Here is a 19,201-nt window from a genome sequence, read left to right on the forward strand (position 1 = left end):
CAGGGAAAACCAAAGTACCCGGAGAAAAACCTGTCCCGCCTTTGCTTTGTCCAGCACAAATCTCATATGGAGTCACCGGGATTTGAACTACGGTATCCAGCGGTGAGGGGCCGACGCGCTGTGAGCCAAGGAGGCTCTATCCTTTACTATTAAAGCAACAAATATTTTCCCCCGGAAAATTCACTTAAATTCACTTAAATTCACTATAAAAACTCTTGTCATTTCTTTATTATTTATAACCTTAATTCTAATAATTTCATCCATAAGAGATCCATATTTTACCAATATACTTACTAAAATATGGACCTTACATCAATCGACCTAATATATTACTCCTTAAACACAGAAGCCACCCCTCACTTAAGTGAATTTTTTATGGGAATACTTATATCTCAAAACTGAAGTAAACACACGTGAACATTGGTATTTGGAATCTCCTTTAAACATAAAGAAACACGCCTTCTTTTTTGGGGGGTGTAAGTCAACTTAACAGCGGTGGGGTGAAAACGGAGGTGGGACCAATTGCTTTTACTGTTCCCAATGTACTTATAAGGAGCCTCCGTGGCTCAGGCAGCAGCGCGCTGGCCTCTCACCGCTGGGTTTCGTGGTTCAAATCCCGTTCACTCCATGTGAGATTTGTGCTGGACAAAGCGGAGGCGGGACAGGTATTTCTCCGGGTACACCGGTTTTCCCCGTTATCATTAATTCCAGCAACACTCTCCAACATCATTTCATTTCATTTGTCATTCATTAATCACTGCCCCAGAGGAGTGCGACGGGCTTCGGCAGCCGGCACAATTCCTATCCTCACCGCTTACTGGGGGCTTATTCATTCTATTCCTGGCCCGGTTGAATGACTGGAAACAGGCTGTGGATTTTCAATGTACTTATTCTGATCATTAACCGATCATTTTTAATCTTTCCTGGGTTCGTTTTCAAGAGCCATCTTTTCCTTTGGAGAACCTTCTTATATTAAAGTAGATTCTTCTGGCATATAAATAAAAATTTAAACACATTTGAAATAAACGATAGGAATGAGATTTACCGTGCAGTTGCTCACCTCTTAATAAGGTCAATAATGCACAGAAGTGTGTCATTCGTATCGCCAAAAGCCCTGCGCACTTGCCTACGGGCGACAATGGTGCTGGTCATACTGTCATCATTGACAATGGCAACAGATGTATTTTACCGCCAAGTAGCGGCCTTGCATCCAGAATAATAATAATAATAATAATAATAATAATAATAATAATAATAATAATAATAATAATAATAATAATAATAATGTGCGGACCGCGCTGGAAACGGGTCCTGAACGGGTAATGACTACGATTGCAGTCCGGCCGCCGGTTCAGTACTGCCAAGGCACCCAAGACGACACCACGCCGGATCTCCTCAAGGATATGATCCACATTAAAAAAGCTTATAGGAAAAGATGGCAAAGATTTAGGGACCCAACTGACCGGGTGGGATACCTGGACCTAGCCCGGGAAGTACGAAATCGATTGCTGGAAAGAAAGTGAAAAATGGGAGGAAACTTGCCGTAATATATTAGAAAACCAGTCAGATCGCGAATTTTGGCGGATTCTCTTAGAAAACCACTCAGATCGCGAATTTCGGCGGATTAAGTATAAAACAATAAGCATTCAATTATAAATTTCATTATAATGTCGTAGCGAAGCACGGGTATCTTGCTAGTTGTTTATAAATATAGAAATATTTGCTTCAATTCTGTTTACACCCTTTAATACTTGGAAGTGAGAACTTATGTTAATGAAGTGCTCCGTACTGCTTGCTCTCCCCTTGATGGTCCAACAAAGAGAGCAAAGTTGTTTAATGCTCTGTCATTGGCGTGAAGCCAGCCGGCTGGTTTTGGTAACATTCCATTACATCACGCTCCGGTGATGTCAACGGCTACTTTTAATTTTACTTTTAGCTTTATTATTGTTATTATTATCATCATAATTTAATTGTTTTGGAAATTACATAGGGGACATTTAATGAGCATTTAATGGGCTGGCTAGTTTACCAGTACTTTCCCGTTACTTCATTTTCTGGTGACATCATTATTTTTATTATCATTAACAAATTCATCACAATTGGAAAATATCCTGGTGACAATGATCATTTACAGTAGTGTGATATTAAAGTACAGTTGAAAGATAATTACCCAACAACAACAACAGTACAAAAAGCAATTCCATGGAGAGAAAATATTACAATAAATACTACTAGAGGTAATTTAACATTCTAAATCGAGCATCATCCTCATATACAATTTTACACACAACTTCAGTATTTCCAGTGCTTTTCACTACAGCTTACAATACTATGGGTTGAGTTTACTAGGCTACCAAGCTTAATATTACAAGTGATAATAAAGTGAAGTTAATACATAATTACCCAACAACAACAACAAACAACAACAACAAGAGTACAACAAGCAATTCCATGGAAAATAATCACAAGAAATGCTAGTTTAACATTCTAAATCCAGCAGAAAATGTTACAAGAAATACTACTAGTTTAACATTCTAAATCCAATATGAAGGCATGTAACTCCATGGTCACACAATTAAAATATTACCGTATATAATATAATTTTATATCACGACCTTTGTATGACAGGAACAGGTGAAAAAATCGGACATTTAAAAATGTGTAGGTACCAGTAATCACAAATTCAGTCTCTGTCATTTACAACTTTTTATTTATTTATTTATTTATTTATTTATTTATTCATTTATTTATTTATTTATTTATTTATTTATTGCTATTTGCTTTACGTTGCACCGACACAGATAGGTCTTACAGCGACAATACTTTTACTTTTCACTTTTCACGAGCCTTAATGATCTTAAGTTTTTTATACCGGAAAGGAATCTATCAAAAACTGTCGCAGGTAATTTATTCCAATCCCTTATGGTCCTGTTTAGGAAGTAAAACATGCCCACATCCGTATGCTAGTTTCTGGCCCTAATTTTATACTTGTGATTATTTCTCAATAAGTACGAGGGAAGTTACAACCTAATCTTAATACTACTCCAGGCAGACCTTCCCATGTAGCTCTTGTAAAAACTGTACAGATGAGCTCTAGTTCTTCTAGATTCAAGACTTTCCCAATTAATAGTTTCCCTCCTATTCCAGGTTACAAAACGCACTGCTTTTCTTTGAACTTTTCTAGGGAATTTATTAAACTTACCCGGTACGGATAACAGCGCGCAGATCTATATTGGAGAATCGGTCTTACTAAACATTTATAAGCTTTACATTTGGCACCAGAATTAGCTTTCTTGAGATTCCGCATATACAAATGTAATGATCTCAAAGATCTCTTAACTACATTTTCAACTTGCTCTGTCCAGTTTAAGTCTTTTTTAACCTTTTGAACTCCGTTACCCTTAATGTATGCTTCCCACTCCACTCCTAATTCATTTCTGCACTACGAACAGCTGTAGGCAGTGAATATTGGAAAAGATCTAACACAAATATAATTATGTTATGTGAAATCCACAAATTGTTTTGCTGAATAAGAATGCAGGTAAATCAGGATTACCAGCTCCCCACTCGCGCTATTACCACCTACAGTTTCATTTTCACTATCACTCTCTTCACTTTAAGTTATACTCTTCATTATTAAATCATCCAATTAAGTTGTTGCTTCATCAACCTCACAATCATTGCTCACCAACTGTTCTAATATATCAACTTCTGTGAGCGAAGATGAAGCAGATGCCATGTTCACGTCCAAACTTTATCATCAGTAAACTTTCATAAATATTCCAAAATAACAGAGGTTACAAATTATTATTACCAGATATTAGAATCATTCCGTATTGACCGTTTTCACTTTACAAAGGAAAAATTAAATGTATCCTCCTAATTCAATACAAAACATAATTCCGTCATTAGATGGAGCAAAGCTCTGCAATGCTGGAACACAGCACAGTCATCATATGAATACTGAAAGTACAAGCTATTATCATGTCGAGTAGGACTCGACATCGGAGCGCAAGTCTAATATTTTAATGTCGAGCCCCACTTGACGTAAGAGTGCAAAAGGCTAATAGTAACACGTAAGTACTTACAACTACCAATTTCTACACCATTTCTCCCCTGCATCCCCTCCCCCAAAGTTCTTAATCCCTCTTCCCTGTCATTGTTTTTTACTGAAACATACTTCCTTGCTTTTCCCGCTGTGGATATTCATTCGATTTTCACGCGCCCATGTTTTAATCGTAACTAAATCCTGCTGAACCAATAGTTCATCCTCCTCTGTCTTTAACTCCCGTATATGACGCAATCAACACCAAAGAGGCACACTTCCGATTTTATCGAATCAGGCATATCATTCATGAAAAGTATGAAAAGAATTGGCCCAATAATGCTACCGTGCACCACGCCAGATGTGACGTTTATTTGAGAAGATAGCGTTTATCCCATGCGTGACCTCTGAGATCTTCCATTGAGGAGTTCTCGTATCCGTTTTACAACTCTGCTGTCAATTTCCGTACGTGCTAATTTGTTATGGAAGATATCAGTTGGCACAAGACTGAATGCCTAGGTAAAATCGATTACTACTGCAACAATCCTTGACCCATTGTCAAGCTTATCTGATATATTTTGACATACAGCACAGAACTGGCCTTCGCAGGAGAAGCCTTCCCTAAATCTGTACCATTCCAGAAGAGTTCCAGAGTCCCATTTTAACCTCAAATAACAATATACTATTAATTGTTCCATTTGTTTGCATATGATTGACGTCACACTTACCGATCTGTGGTTATTAAAGTTGCTCTTGTCACCTACATGTGAATAGGAACTACAATGTCTGATTTCCAATCATCTGGAACCTTCATATTGTTCAGTGATATATTAATGATTCTTATTAGGTACGGTAGGATTGCTTCATTCCTGAGTTTATATGCCTCTCCGGAAATGGAATCTGGCCCAGAAGATGTATTTTTTCTGAGTTTGGAAAGACCTTTATGTAATAATGTTTTAATTTCTTCTGAAAATTGTCCCTGAATAACTGTGCCAGCAGATTAAAAACCTTTCCGTAGTGTTTATTTAATGCTTCCTCTTTATCAATATCTGCTGTCACCAATAAATCCCATCTTAGAGAAGTAATTGACTTGTTCTCTGTCTCTCTTCAGTCGTATATATTATTAAAAAGGGTTCCAGGAATTTCGATTTTCATTTAAGATATTGTCAAGATATTTCTCTTCATCCACTTTCTCTTCTTCTAGCAAATGCTTCACCAAACTTCTATACTCCGCTTTGCACGCATCATTATTATTTCTTTTGTTGAACGCTTTCCTAGTCTTACGTTTAAGCTTCCTAACGGTCGCGGTGTAGTAAGGGGATCTGAATTTTCCCTAATTATCTTTTTAAGAAAGAATTTATTCAGTCCAATGTTTAAAATGTCATCCATTCCCTAGCCCTCCTTTAACCAATTAGCATAGCACAACCTCAAAAATTTTGAAAACATACGGAGTCTCACCTCGCATAGCTCCAAATAGTCTTAGAAATTCCCACATGCCATTTATTACAGGTTCCCCAAGAGAGATCAAGTACCATTGCACTGTGGTCACTAATCCCCTAAATTACGTCACAAGATATAACTATGTCGTCCAGTCTGACTAGAAAAACCTCTAAAAGTGCTCGCTTACGTGTGTTCTTTGTAACAACTTGGGTAAAGCCATTATTCCACACTAATAAGTTAACTGCTTCCTGCAATGGGCCCCCCGTAGTTGACCCAGCCCAGTTTACTGACGTAGATTTAAATACCCTGCAATTATAGCTTTTTTCCCATAGCTTATATTTGCTCATGTCAATTCTGAAAGACGAGTGATCGTGTTTAAACCTGATTTTGGTGGCCGATAAGCTCCAATAATGCCTATATTTTGTTTATTGGGTGCATTATTTACCTCCACCCCAATTATTTCGCAGTCATCAAGAACCCATTTTAGCGTACTGCTTACCTCTGACCTAACACAAATGAAAATTCCCCCTCCTTTAGACCCTCCATCCCGTCTAAACGTTAGAAATGTTGACCTGGATACTTCTGAATTGTATATATTATCCGATAACCAACTTTCCATTCCCACAATTATATCAGGGTCACACGGATCAACTAAGTTTCCGAATTTTGCTATTTTATTACCAATATTTCCACAGTTTACCTGCAACAATCTAAGAAACTTACCCGATCCGGTAACACTGCCTCTCACTGTATGCTGTCGGTGGCCCTGTTGTTGCTGTAGCTGCATCGAATGTGCTCCCATCGTGGATCGTCATCCGAAAGTCTGTTGAGTGCCGTCATCCAGTGTGGTGGAAAAGGACTCGGTAACCCTCGAAAAGATTTCACCTAGTCTCACCACTACACGTTGGTTCAGGTGAAGTCCATCTCTGTTGAATTCTCTGTCATCAATTCAACTGTTGCCGTCTACAAAGAGTGATCCAGAACTTTCGGCCACCCACTAAAGCTCTTCGTTCAACCGGCCAATCTTCTTCCATGAGACATCTGGTCTTCTTAGTAAACCACAAATTACATTTGCCTTCGGGAACTTTTTCTTAGTCGAGTGGACTAGACAATAAATATCCCCCATTACATATTCAGTCCGTTGCATTTTTAAATCATTAGTTCCTATGTGGAGAATTACTACTTCCTCATTCCCGACACATTCGTCCTCTATTTTCCTGCTCAACTGTTCCGCTCTAATTCCCTGCAGGCACATCACTTTCACTGACCTATTTTCCTGTCCTATATGCCGTACGATGGAATCGCATATCACCACACAATTTACAGGTTCAGTATTCTCCACATATGAATGAGTGCATACATTTCTCATATACACTTCCTGTAACTTCTTTCGTAGCTCCGCAAGTATGGGATTTGCTTCATTTAATTCCCGCTGAAGTTCATCAATTTTTGTTTCATAGCTGTTCAGATTCCCATTAATGAAACACTTGCTATATGCCATCCTTTCCTTATCACTGTCCAAGGCCTGTAACTTACTACATTTGAAATGATACCACATTCCACATGTATCACACTTGGCGTCAGATTTAAGTTCCTCTTACATCCCTTACACCTCACGTTCATCACCTTTTCTGAAGCTGCTTGAACAGGGCCCAGGTGTAACCCCAAGCCTCCTATAACATTTAATGTAGTAATGAGTGCCCTGCCAGCGATAAAACACTTCCCGGGTAACTGCCTGCTGCAGGTCCACATTCCAGCATGCACTGTGCAACCCCCTGCCTGCTTGACCATGTCCCAGTTGCTGCTCACCAGGCTGATAAAGAAATACCCATCATTGAACAAACACGTCCACTCCCTTCAACAGTCAAGTAGCCCATATGGAAGTGTATTTGTAGTTTTTATTATTATTATTATTATTATTATTATTATTATTATTATTATTATTATTATTATTATTATTATTATTGTGCATTAGGAAGTAAATTTAAATTAATGATTTTGATGAAATAAAAGTTTGAAATTGAATTGTATCTTGTAAGACATTATTTTTATTTGATAAATAATAACCTATTAAAACTTGTAGAGTAGCTAAGATGCTGTATAAATTCAAAGAGTTTACTACAGATATATGAATATCCTAACCCACATTCCAGACACTTAAGTCGGAATAACTGTGAGATTCATTAACCGTTAATGCAAAAATGTGAAATGTTGTTCTGAAATTAAGTAGGTGGTGCAAATAGGTGGGGGTTTATTAAATGTGTGTGGTCACTGAGGAATGCTTGGTTAGCTTTTTATGCTATGTACATTTTGATAGCTTCCTTAATGTTCAAAGATTTGCTTTTGTGTTCAATGTGTAATGTTGTTTGATCTGTGTTGATGTCTGTGAAATGGTGTGAGTTGTATACATGCTAGCTTTTCAGCGATACAAGGATGAGAAATAGCTAGGATTGGGAAGGAAGCAACCATGGCCCTAATTAAGGTACAGCCCTTGCATTTGTATGGTGTAAAATGAGAAACCATGGAAAACCATCTTCAGGGCTGCCAATGGCAGGATTCAAATCCAGTATCTCCCAAATACAAGCCCACAGCTACACGATACTTAACTACAAAGCCAACTCACTTGGTAATAATCTAACATTAATATTAAAACTAAAAGTACTGTACAATTCCAAGTAGCTGTTGACATCATCGGAGTGTGACATAACGAAAAGTCACCAAGAAACTAGCCAGCTGGCCTCATGCCGATGATGGAGCATTATACAACCTTGCACTACGGAGCACTTCATTAACATAAGTTCTAATTTTCAAGTATTAAATGGAATAAACAGAATTTAAATATAAATGTTTCTACATTTCTAAACAATATTCATCTTTTAGATTTAAAAGAGAGTGATTTGATAGAATCCGATGATGTTCGTTCAAGAACGAAGCATGCCATTCTTCGTTTGTTTTTACAGGTATGATGCTGTGCTACAGATGTGTTAGTGTTCGACAGACTGAAAATCTTTAAAGTTACATTAAGTGAGTCGACACTGAAAAGCATGGCTTCCTTTCCAATAAAAAGAAAGTTCCATTGTGAGTTGTATAGCTCAGAAAACACAACAGTATGGTACAGTATTTCAAATTCTACATAAAAATACACAACAGTCACGTTAGAGCGATGATATTAGAGGCAGTCCAGAATGAGAAGAACAACTTTCTTTGCTTTCTTCCTTGGTGCAGTGCCTGAACACCTCCGATTCCCGTACACTGATCTCTCTGTCACTTACACATGTAAATCCAGTGACATTCCATCTTCAGATGCAGCTTTTCTCCCAGTTCTTCATTAAAAATGCAGTATGTAAAGATGAAGTTTTATTCTATCTTTATATCTCCTCTTTCTCTGCTGGTGCCCCTTCGTAGCAAAGGTCTTGATCAACAGCATAAATCTCATGTGACCCTGGGTAACCATTTGCAAGGTTTAAACTTTCAAGCTATAGCTTCGGAGTTCTGTATAGAACTTCATATATTTTCATTACAGTTCATATTGGCAGTTTTACCATCCTTAACATCTCCAGCCACTAAAACTAAATGTATTTCTAATATTTGTGGTCTGTCTTTTTTGTAGCCTCATTAGGAGATCTTCAGGTTGCAGAAAACAAAGGGAGTCTGACATATTATCTGTCATCATTAATACAATTCATCAAATAGTTAAGAAGACATATTAATAAAAAATAATAACAAATAAAGGACAATTACATTATTTCTTCACCATTTTTCGTATTCCCCTTGTAAGGAGGGAAGATACAAACCGCTGTGCTTTTCATATTACCTTCAGGTACTAGTCCTAGTCGCTGCTGTTACACACAGGGAGTCATTTCTGGGCTTCATCTGCTGCTGAATGAACATGCGCTAGACGAAGGTTATGCCACTCACCGGCTCCGTCAATGGATAAGCATCCCTAATATTACTACTTGCACAACTCTGATCGACAAAAACAAGCTCACAATTTTATTTTTATTTCACAATAAGTACCAATCTGTATTACAGGAAATGGTAACTGTCTGCAGACACACACTCTTGACATCTTTTAATGGAATCAATCAATCAATCAATCAATCAATCAATCAATCAATCACCACTGATCTGCATTTAGGGCAGTCGTCCAGGTTTTTTACCTAGTCTTTTCGCAACAGCTCGCCTTCAATAGTCCTTCCAATTTCTGTCCACATAGAATGCAGTATGTGAGTTAGATCTGTATATTCTATTTTGTAGGAATTTCTAGAGATAATAGACCCATACAATCACTAAAGTTGAGAGAATATATAGGTCATAACCCTGTACTAATGACCCTATCTACAAAACATTTTCTTTACTGGTTTCAAAGAATTGGAACCAGTGTGTACCATTGCAAAATATTTTTGGCAATATTTTTTTGAAAACATGCATATTGAATTTTGTTATTAGAACACAGTTCATATATAACAGGATGGTAATGTTGTTCTGAGGAACCGAAGGTACATATTCCTTTTCAGATTTAGTAAAATACGCCTGACTTCGATAATATATCTTCACGTGGATCAGTCATACACTCTAATTGATTGTGATCATAGGAAAAAGTGTATGAACAATCATTTTTTTCTTATTCCTAGGGACCAGGTACCCCAGGTAACCAAATGACCCAACAAATATTAGCTGTAACTTTACTAATTTACTTCATTTTTTATCTTCCCACAGAAACTGTACTCCGACTTCGAACTTCAGGGTGTTATGGAAGATAAACTGAACTCCAAGACATACCAAACGATCTCACAGCGGATGCAAACAGAAGAGGCAACTTGTGCTCTCACGATGAGCACGCGACGTGACAATGAAGACTCTGAGTAAGTTTTTCTTCAGTGTCTTCATTGCCATCACTATTACCTGGTATTTATTTTAACTGAGCATTGCTTGTGGGATCATACCAGTAAACTAAATGTAGTATTTAGTATGAAGTATGCTCAATTCAGCAGGATCACACGAATCAACATGTAATCCTGCAAAAAGATTAAAATATAATTGGAGAGAAATATCTACGTATCTCAGTTACAGTACCTCAAAGTGCATTCACTGACTCCCATCCTGGTGTGGCAGAGTTCAGAATTGTGTAGAAATTTACACCAGCGTAATTGTCCTCTATCTCCAACAGCTGAAGTGCATCTCAATTTGGTGGCCGATTCAGCCAGTTTTTATATGCACATTGTGTTGGGTTAGACACTCGCGCACTACCCGTGTCACAGATCCTTGCACCAACATTAAAAAACTACAGAACGTCATCTATACATGTAAACACAGTTCTAAACACAGAACATACTTTCACACGAGATTTAATTCTCCAGACATCTGCAAACCTCAAACAATCACACCATTTTCTTTTTACACACTCCCAGAGTTCTCCATTTCCAAAGAGTACATAACCAAGTTCAAGGAAGTAAACAGCACAAAGAACACATATTACTGGTTTCTCACATCCTCCCCCCTTTATTGTTGCACGAAGCAACAATCAACTATGCTCAAAGGTTCAGTTTCTCAGGAAATTTTACTCTCCTTCCGCTTCTCGTCAAATGTACCTCCCTCAGTGGAGACATTGAAGGTTGTCGGTCTCTGTCATCAACATCAATGACAGGACTAACATCTGAAGGTGAGGATCCCTCCAACAAGTAGAGTCTCTGTAAAGGGCGGGTAAGTTCACCAGAAGAAGTCTTCAACCGTATCACTCGTACCACACCATCTCTTCCAGGATATACCTCAAGCACCTTGGCAATAGGCCACTCGATCCGTCTTTTCTGGTCGCAACCAACGAGCACAATGTCCCCTTCCTTGATTTTTGTAGTTTCACCACTTGACTTCTGATGACAGTGTACAAGCTGACCCAGATATTCATCCCTGAATCGCTTCCTCAAGTCCTGACGTAGTTGCTGGATATATCTCATCCTTTTTGTTAAACACTTCTCATCTATCAAGTCCAAATCAGGAGTACTCACATTAGGCAGGTCTTGTAGAAACATGCTAGGCGTGATTGGACTCAAATCTTCAGGATTTTCTGACATGTAAGTGAGAGGTCGAGAGTTTATCAGAGCCTCGCAGTCACATATTATACTCAGTAGTTCTTCGTAATTTAGAGACGCTCTTCCCAGCACACGACGAAGGGCTCTTTTGATTGTTTGGATGATCCGTTCCCACCAACCTCCCCACCAGGCAGCGGTTGGAGGGTTGAACTTCCACTGGATTCGTAGCAACGAGGCATCTTCTTCTATCTTGCTCCAGTCAATGGATCTGAGCAGGTTATTACTCCCAACAAAGTTGCTTCCGTTGTCGCTGTAAATTATCCTTGGCCTTCCTCTTCGCGCAATGAACCTACGAAGACTCATAATAAATCCATTTGTTGACAGAGTGGTTATTAGATCTAGATGAACTGCCCTATACACGGCACAAGTGAATAGTACAAGCCACGACTTCTGTCCTCCCTTGAGGATTAGTGGACCTGCAAGGTATGTTCCCACAACTTCAAACACCGATGCGTCCTTCACTCTATCTTCTGGAAGAGGGCACTGCACTTCTGGAACCATACCTTTGGCTTCATGTCGTCTGCATTTCTTGCACGATGCAATCACATTTCTTTCAGTTCTTCGACCTTTCAGTATCCAGTATCTCTGGCGCAAGTGAGCTAGTAGTATATGAGTTCCACTATGAAGCAGTCTTTCATGTTCCTCCTGAATCAAAAGCTGAACTAGTTTATGCTTGTTTGGCAAGACAACGGGACATTTGAAGTTATCATCGTCCTTCCTTTCCACAATTTTCGTCTTCACCCGCAGGATTCCTTCTGCATCCTTGAAGACACACAGAGATTTCAAACTAGAAACCCTTTCTTTGGTGAACGTTTCCTCTTGTACCAGTTGTATAAGCTTCTTTTCAGCCCTTTCTATCTCTTGCACTGTTAACTTCCCTTTATACCTTTCATTTCATTGTTTTGCACTATTCTTCACAAATCTGAATATCCATGCCACCATCCTCACTATCTTGGTATACTTTGAAAAGTACTCCAGAAACCATGAGGCAGTACTACCAACTGTCATCACTACCCCTCTCTCCTCTTCCTGACAAGAGGACTCTATGTCCACAGCCATATTACTAGGCCATTCCTCCTCAGGTAACCTTAGCCATGCTGGTCCCTCCCACCAGGCAGATTCTAAAAGTTCTTTAGCCGAACATCCTCGCGACGGGAAGTCAGCAGGATTTTGTTTCCCAGGAACGTGGTTCCACACATCCCTTTGTGTGAAGTTTAGTATCTCCTTTATTCTGTTCTCTACGAAGGTTCCCCATCTTCCATCCCTCCTAATCCAAATCAATACAATAGTCGAATCAGTCCAACAATATTGAGGAGTCTCCATGAGACCTAAACTGTTCTTGACAGTGACTAGCAGTCGGACACCAATGCAGCAAGATAACAATTCTAGTCTAGGCATAGTTACTTTCTTCACCGGTGCAACTCGTGACTTCGCTAGTAACAACTGCACTGTCATCCCACAGTTACTTTCACTTCTTAAAAATACAACAGCAGCATAGGCTGAAGCACTAGCATCACAGAAGACATGTAAAGTGTATGATGTTCGATCGCTGCTTGAAGTAAATCGTCTAGGAATTTCAACATCAGCCAAACAATGCAATTCTTCTAACCACCTCTCGAAGTTTCTTTGCAGATCTTCCGAGACCTCAGCATCCCAGCTTGTCTTCTCTTTCCAACTTTCCTGCAATAGTTTTCTCGGTACAACAGTGACGGGACATGTATACCCTACAGGATCAAATACTGCCTGACAGACAGACAAAATCTTTCTTCTTGTTACAGGTGGCTCTATATTTTGTATTTTCCCTACACAAGACAGGCTATCAGTTGTTCTGTTCCATAGTAATCCGAGTACCGGTATGGTTTCTTGAATCGCATCGCTTTCATTTAGTGCAGTACTCGCCCAACCTCTTAACTCAAACTTTGCCGTGGCCATCAAACGAGATGCCTCTTGTATGAAAGAGTTTAATTCTTCTTCCGAACTGACTGAAGCAACACAGTTGTCCACATAAAATGAATGCTTGAGTTTTTTCTGCAGTTTCACGGTACCCAGCAGGACAGTTATCAAGATGATGCTCTATAACAGCTCCTAGAATGAACGGGCTGCAATTTACACCAAATACCACGCGACAGTGGTGAAAAATCTTAATCTTCCTGGTCGCATAATCATCCCACCAAAGGAATTTCAGATAATTACGGTCCACTTCGTTCACAGAGATTTGCAGAAATGCCTTCTTTATATCTGACACTACTCCTATTTCCCTTTCTCGAAATCGCAGCAGGATGGATGGTAGAAGTTCCAGCAAGTTGGGGCCTTTCTCCAAACATTCATTTAGGGACAGCTTTCCTCCTTGTTTACTGGAAGCATCAAACACGGGTCGGCACGTCGTAGTTGAATCACTCTTGAAAACTCCACGATGAGGCATAAAATATCCCTGCTTGTTTCCAATGTCATCATCAACTTCTTCAATTATATTTTCTTTTAGCCAGTCTTGTAGTACTGAATGATATTCTTCGTATCTGTTCTCGGAGACAAGTTTTGAAATCATCGATGCAAGTCTTTTCTCTGCCACCATTCTGTTATTCTCAAGATCCTCTCTTCTTTCACACCAGGGTAGGCAGACTTCATATCTACCATCTTTGTTAACAGCGACTGTTCTCTTGAAATGATTCAAAACTGCTAACTCCACCTCCTCTCTGTTTTTCCTGTCTGCTGGATCTGTAATCCCGAGCACATCTAACCTCCAGAGTCTTCCCAGATCTTCACTATGTGTTAGCAAGGATGCTACCAGTCTAGCCATGTTACCATGCCCTGTAATTTGTGTTGATCCCATTATCACCCAGCCAAGACGAGTTTCTTGTGCCACTAAGCCACACTGTTCCCGTGAATAAGCTTCCTGCATAATCAGCTCCAATTAAAATTTCAATAGTAGGATTACCAGCTCCAGTGTCAGAGACTACAACGCCCTTCTCTTTTAATTCTTGCAGGCAAGCACTTTGATTAATGCGAGGAATTGAACCACATATGGAAACTTGATCTAAGGCTTCAATCTCACATGAATAATTTCCTGTCATGCTATGAAGTGATACTCGATATCTCTTGTGTACTTGTCTTTGCGACGAGATTCCCCCAAACAGAACTTGTATGAGATTCTCAGATCCAACACAAGAACAAGCCATTTCCAGAGCAGTCTTCTTTAGAATATAGGAACGCTGGGATCCAGTATCTATTATCGCCCTTACCACACGTCGACCACCCTTAGCTGTGATAACTACCATTAGAGTCTGCAACAGGACGTCTGGAGAACAACAGTGGTTTGCACCAACGACACTCGTGTTTTCCCTCCTATTTTCTTCTGACAATATTGGTTTCTCGTTATTTCTAGGCAGATCAGAACACATTATCGGATAATGTTTTTTCCCACAGATCAAACATTTTAGTGAGGATTTACACCTTACAGACCTGTTTCCGGGTTTTAAACATGCGAAACAAGCCCGTTTAGATTTTAACATGTCTGTCTTTTCCCTAAGAGACATCCTTTAGGCTTTAAAACACTCCTTACTCTCATGAAACTTCTTACAAAATACACAAATATTTGATCGTGTATTCTGTTTTTCACTAGTCAACAGATTATATGCAGTAGGTACACTTTCATCCTCTGAATCTTTTCTTTCATTGGAGGTTTTACCTGAGTCAATTTAAACCCAGTTTTAGCTAACATTATCCTCCCCTCTCCTGCCACCTCAGCCTTTAGAAATTCTAGCAACATCTTCAATTTTTCACTGTAATAACTTGCCTGAGTCACACTTGAACTACTCCTCATCCAGATTCTCAAAAGCTCCTCTGGAATGCTTGATTCAACAAGTGGAAACAAAATTGCCGCATGCTTGTCAAAAGTCACTTCAATGGATTCCAGCGCTCTTAAGTAACACTCAAGTTTATCGTACAGTTGTAAAGTATGTTCCTTACCTTTCACACTGGTGGCATTTTTTATGACCAAACCTAGGAGCTCTCTGATGTAGAACTCTGTCAGCAACTCCTTCTTACCAAATCTTTCAGTCAGTCCGTCCACTGCCTTCTGATAGTTTTCTGCAGTCGGTGGATAGCTGTCGATGATCTCTCGTGCTCTTGTTCCTGGAACTGTCGCTTGGATCAGGTACTGGAATTTGTCTTCTGCTGCTACGTCTTCATCTTCATGAATTCTGCGAAACTGACTCCAAAAGGAAAGCCAGTCCTTTATGTCACCACTAAATTTAACCAACTCTATTTTTGGTAATTTCATCTTCTTTTTATGTGACTCAACAGAACATGCCATCTCAAACCTATCATTTTCTTGGGTTACACCTAACCTCTGAGTGTGTGCTTCTATTTTGAATCTCACAGCGTCCATTTTATCCCTATATTCTTCAATATTGGCATACTCATCTTCATATTTCTTATCACTGCCTTCTTCTTGCAAAACCAAGTCCAGTATTTGCTCATCTAACATCGAAAGTTCCAATTTTACGGACATTAACCTAACATCTTCGTCATTTATCGCGTCTTTATTTAGCTCATCTAGTAAAAGTCGGGAGGTTTTCGTGAATGATATCCTCACAGGTTTCCGTTTCTTACAAAAATTCTCCATTGTGGCACGTACAGTTATACTTATCACGTCGGGGTCACCAAATTAAATGTTGGGTTAGACACTCGCGCACTACCCGTGTCACAGATCCTTGCACCAACATTAAAAAACTACAGAACGTCATCTATACATGTAAACACATTTCTAAACACAGAACATACTTTCACACGAGATTTCATTCTCCAGACATCTACAAACCTCAAACAATCACACCATTTTCTTTTTACACACTCCCAGAGTTCTCCATTTCCAAAGAGTACATACCAAGTTCAAGGAAGTAAACAACACAAAGAACACATATTACTGGTTTCTCACACATTGGAGAGAAGAGAGGCAAAGTGGAGGTTATGACACACACTTGCACTGAACCAATACTGTAGATGGTAGATCAAACATACTGAAACATACGAGATAGAATGAAGAGTCTGAAGGCGATGATGTCAGCAGAAAGGTTACTTACGATATCCAGGTTCAGTAGTAATTCTGCCAGCAAGGAATGAAGTTGCTTATCGTCGCCAGTGTTCAACAATAGCTAATGCGGAGAAATACAACAATCATTGGCGGAAATATGGTGAGTACATTATGGTGAGTGCTGGGGTTGGACCTTAATTAAGGCCACGGGTAATGAAACTCTGTTGTTGTTGTTGTTGTTGTTGTTTGGGTCATCAGTCCATAGACTGATTGATGCACCTCTCCATGCCACACTACCCTGTCCTACCTTTTCATTTCTACATAACAACTTCATCCTGCATCCGCTCTCATCTGCTTGCCGCATTCATACCTTTTTTACCCCTATCATTATTGCCACCAACACTTCCCTCAAAAGCCAACTGAACAAGTCTGGGATGTCTTAATCCCTCAGTGATGGGGAATATTTGAGTGCCGCTTTACGCTGCGGACGGAGGTGATTCAGATGTGAGCACTAAGAAAATGCAGCGATCTCTTTAAAAATTCACTGTTACAACAGTTTAGCTCAGATTATTTTCAAATGTTTCAAGTAGAGACTCAAAATAATATAGTTTACATTCATTAACTTCATATTTACCTTATAGTGTAGTAGCGCAGAAGAGACCTTCCACATTTTGTACCGAATGAAAGTGACGTTCTTGTATTTGCTGGTGTTGTTTCATAATCCAATGAAAACTACGGATAGAAACTTTGAGAAGATGAACCAGGAACAATAGTTCAAAGATTCATTTAGCACAAATCCCAGGTTAATGGGACGTTTAGCTCATGAGAAAGAGGGTGTATAATTTGATGTGTTTTGTCATCCATTACCTGGCCACGTGCACTATCCCCTTCCATTCCATATGGTATGCATCCACTCTCAGATTGCTCAGTTCAGTCTGGTGTAGTGCTGTTATCATCTGATTTATTAAAACTTAATTACATCTCTTTCATTCAAACTGCACCGTGCCATGCTTCTGTGCCACGCAATATCATATTCTAAGTGCCAGAGAGTCAGGTAACTACAGGTCATAAGGGGTTTCAAGGAGTTGAAACAATTATATGAGTTCTCACCAGATGATGTCAACATTCATATCAGTAAAGAGATGCCAATTTATACTTCGATCTACCGTACATAAGGAAACATCATGTAATGAAAAATACAATCAATCAATTACTACTGATCTGCATTTAGGGCAGTTGCCCAGGTGGCAGATTCCCTATCTGTTGTTTTCCTAGCCATTTTTTAAATGATTGCAAAGAAATTAGAAATTTATTGAACATCTTCCTTGATAAGATATTCCAATCCCTAACTCCCCTTCCTATAAACAAATATTTGCCACAAAATACATCCGCTAGAATGGGGAAGAAATTTAAACCTATACGCTCTCAAGCAGGAAGAGGTCAGACTATTTCAAACATTTTAGAAAAAAAATAGAAACACTTATTTGGGCTGATTCATACAAGGAAGGCAGAGATCTTCACTTTCAAAAATATACTATTTCTATCTCGACAACTTTCAAACTTTACAAGCTATAAACAGTCTCAATCGAGTAAGCAGTGAGGACAGATGTGCTGAGTGTGTGCTGAAGTATGGGGATAGTGCTAGAGCTCTATCGAGTGAGGATTGGGAGTTGGCAATGCAGGAGGAAGAAGAAAACGGACTTGAGCAAGAGGATGAAGGGTGAGGAAGTAGGGGTGTTGGCAGGGCTGTTGGTGGCGGTGGTGCTGTCAGTGTTGCTCATAATAGGTGGAGTGGAGTTAAACCCAGGGCCAGGCCCAATTGGTGCCCTAGGGTGGGAAGAGATAGAGGCACTAAAAGAAGTGGTGAAGGAGGCGTGTCAGATAGACCAACTGAAGGAGATGATACGTGACCATTCCAAGGAGCTAAAGAACTTGCGACAGTGCGTTAAAAGTGAGGTGGGCGAGCTGAAGGAGAAGTTGGGGAGAAATGAGGCAGAGATGGAGAAAATGCGATTGAAAGTCCAGGTGCTGAAGGGGAGGTGGTGAAACTAAAGAGAGAAATGGTTGATGGGATCCAGGTATGAATGAAGGAAAACATTTTTATATACGGAGTTGAAGAAACAGCAAAAGAAGATAAGGTGGCTTTAGTTTATAAGATAGTGAACTTGATACGGGACAGAATGAAGATAAATTTTAGTGAAGTAGTGATGAGGCACAGAGAGTGGGAAGAGTGAAGGGGGTGATGGACGGATGCGGGAGACCAATTAAGCTTACGCTGATCTCTACCCTGATGGTGGACATTATCCTAAAGAATGCAGGGAATTTAAAGGAAGAGAAGGTATGGTTGAGACAGGACATAGGTAGTGAGGCTCAAATGGAAGCTTTAAATAGGGAGTGCAAGAACAGGGAAGGAGAAAAGGTGTGGGCGAGGGTTAAAAAAAATTAATAGGGGGACGAGTAGAGTGACGAAACCGAAAATCGGATATGGAACACGGGTAGAGTATTTCCAGGAATTATTAGAACAGGAAGGGTGGGTAAGGGTCGACGGAGGTGATAAGGTAGATAGGGCACTAGAGAGAGGCTGCCAAGAGCTGG

General features: G+C 39.5%; 1 protein-coding gene across 1 annotated transcript in view; it reads left to right on the plus strand.

Moving 5' to 3' along the window:
• Nucleotides 1–19,201, plus strand: part of Cadps (calcium-dependent secretion activator 1) — a 609,066-nt gene that overhangs the window by 568,655 nt on the left and 21,210 nt on the right. The window contains exon 32 of the mRNA XM_068226018.1: nucleotides 10,205–10,350. Coding sequence (XP_068082119.1) covers nucleotides 10,205–10,350 — 146 coding nt within the window. The remainder of the gene's footprint in view (nucleotides 1–10,204; nucleotides 10,351–19,201) is intronic.

Source organism: Anabrus simplex, chromosome 2 (genome assembly GCF_040414725.1).
Source record: "Anabrus simplex isolate iqAnaSimp1 chromosome 2, ASM4041472v1, whole genome shotgun sequence".
In the NCBI taxonomy this organism is placed as follows: Eukaryota; Metazoa; Arthropoda; class Insecta; order Orthoptera; family Tettigoniidae; genus Anabrus; species Anabrus simplex.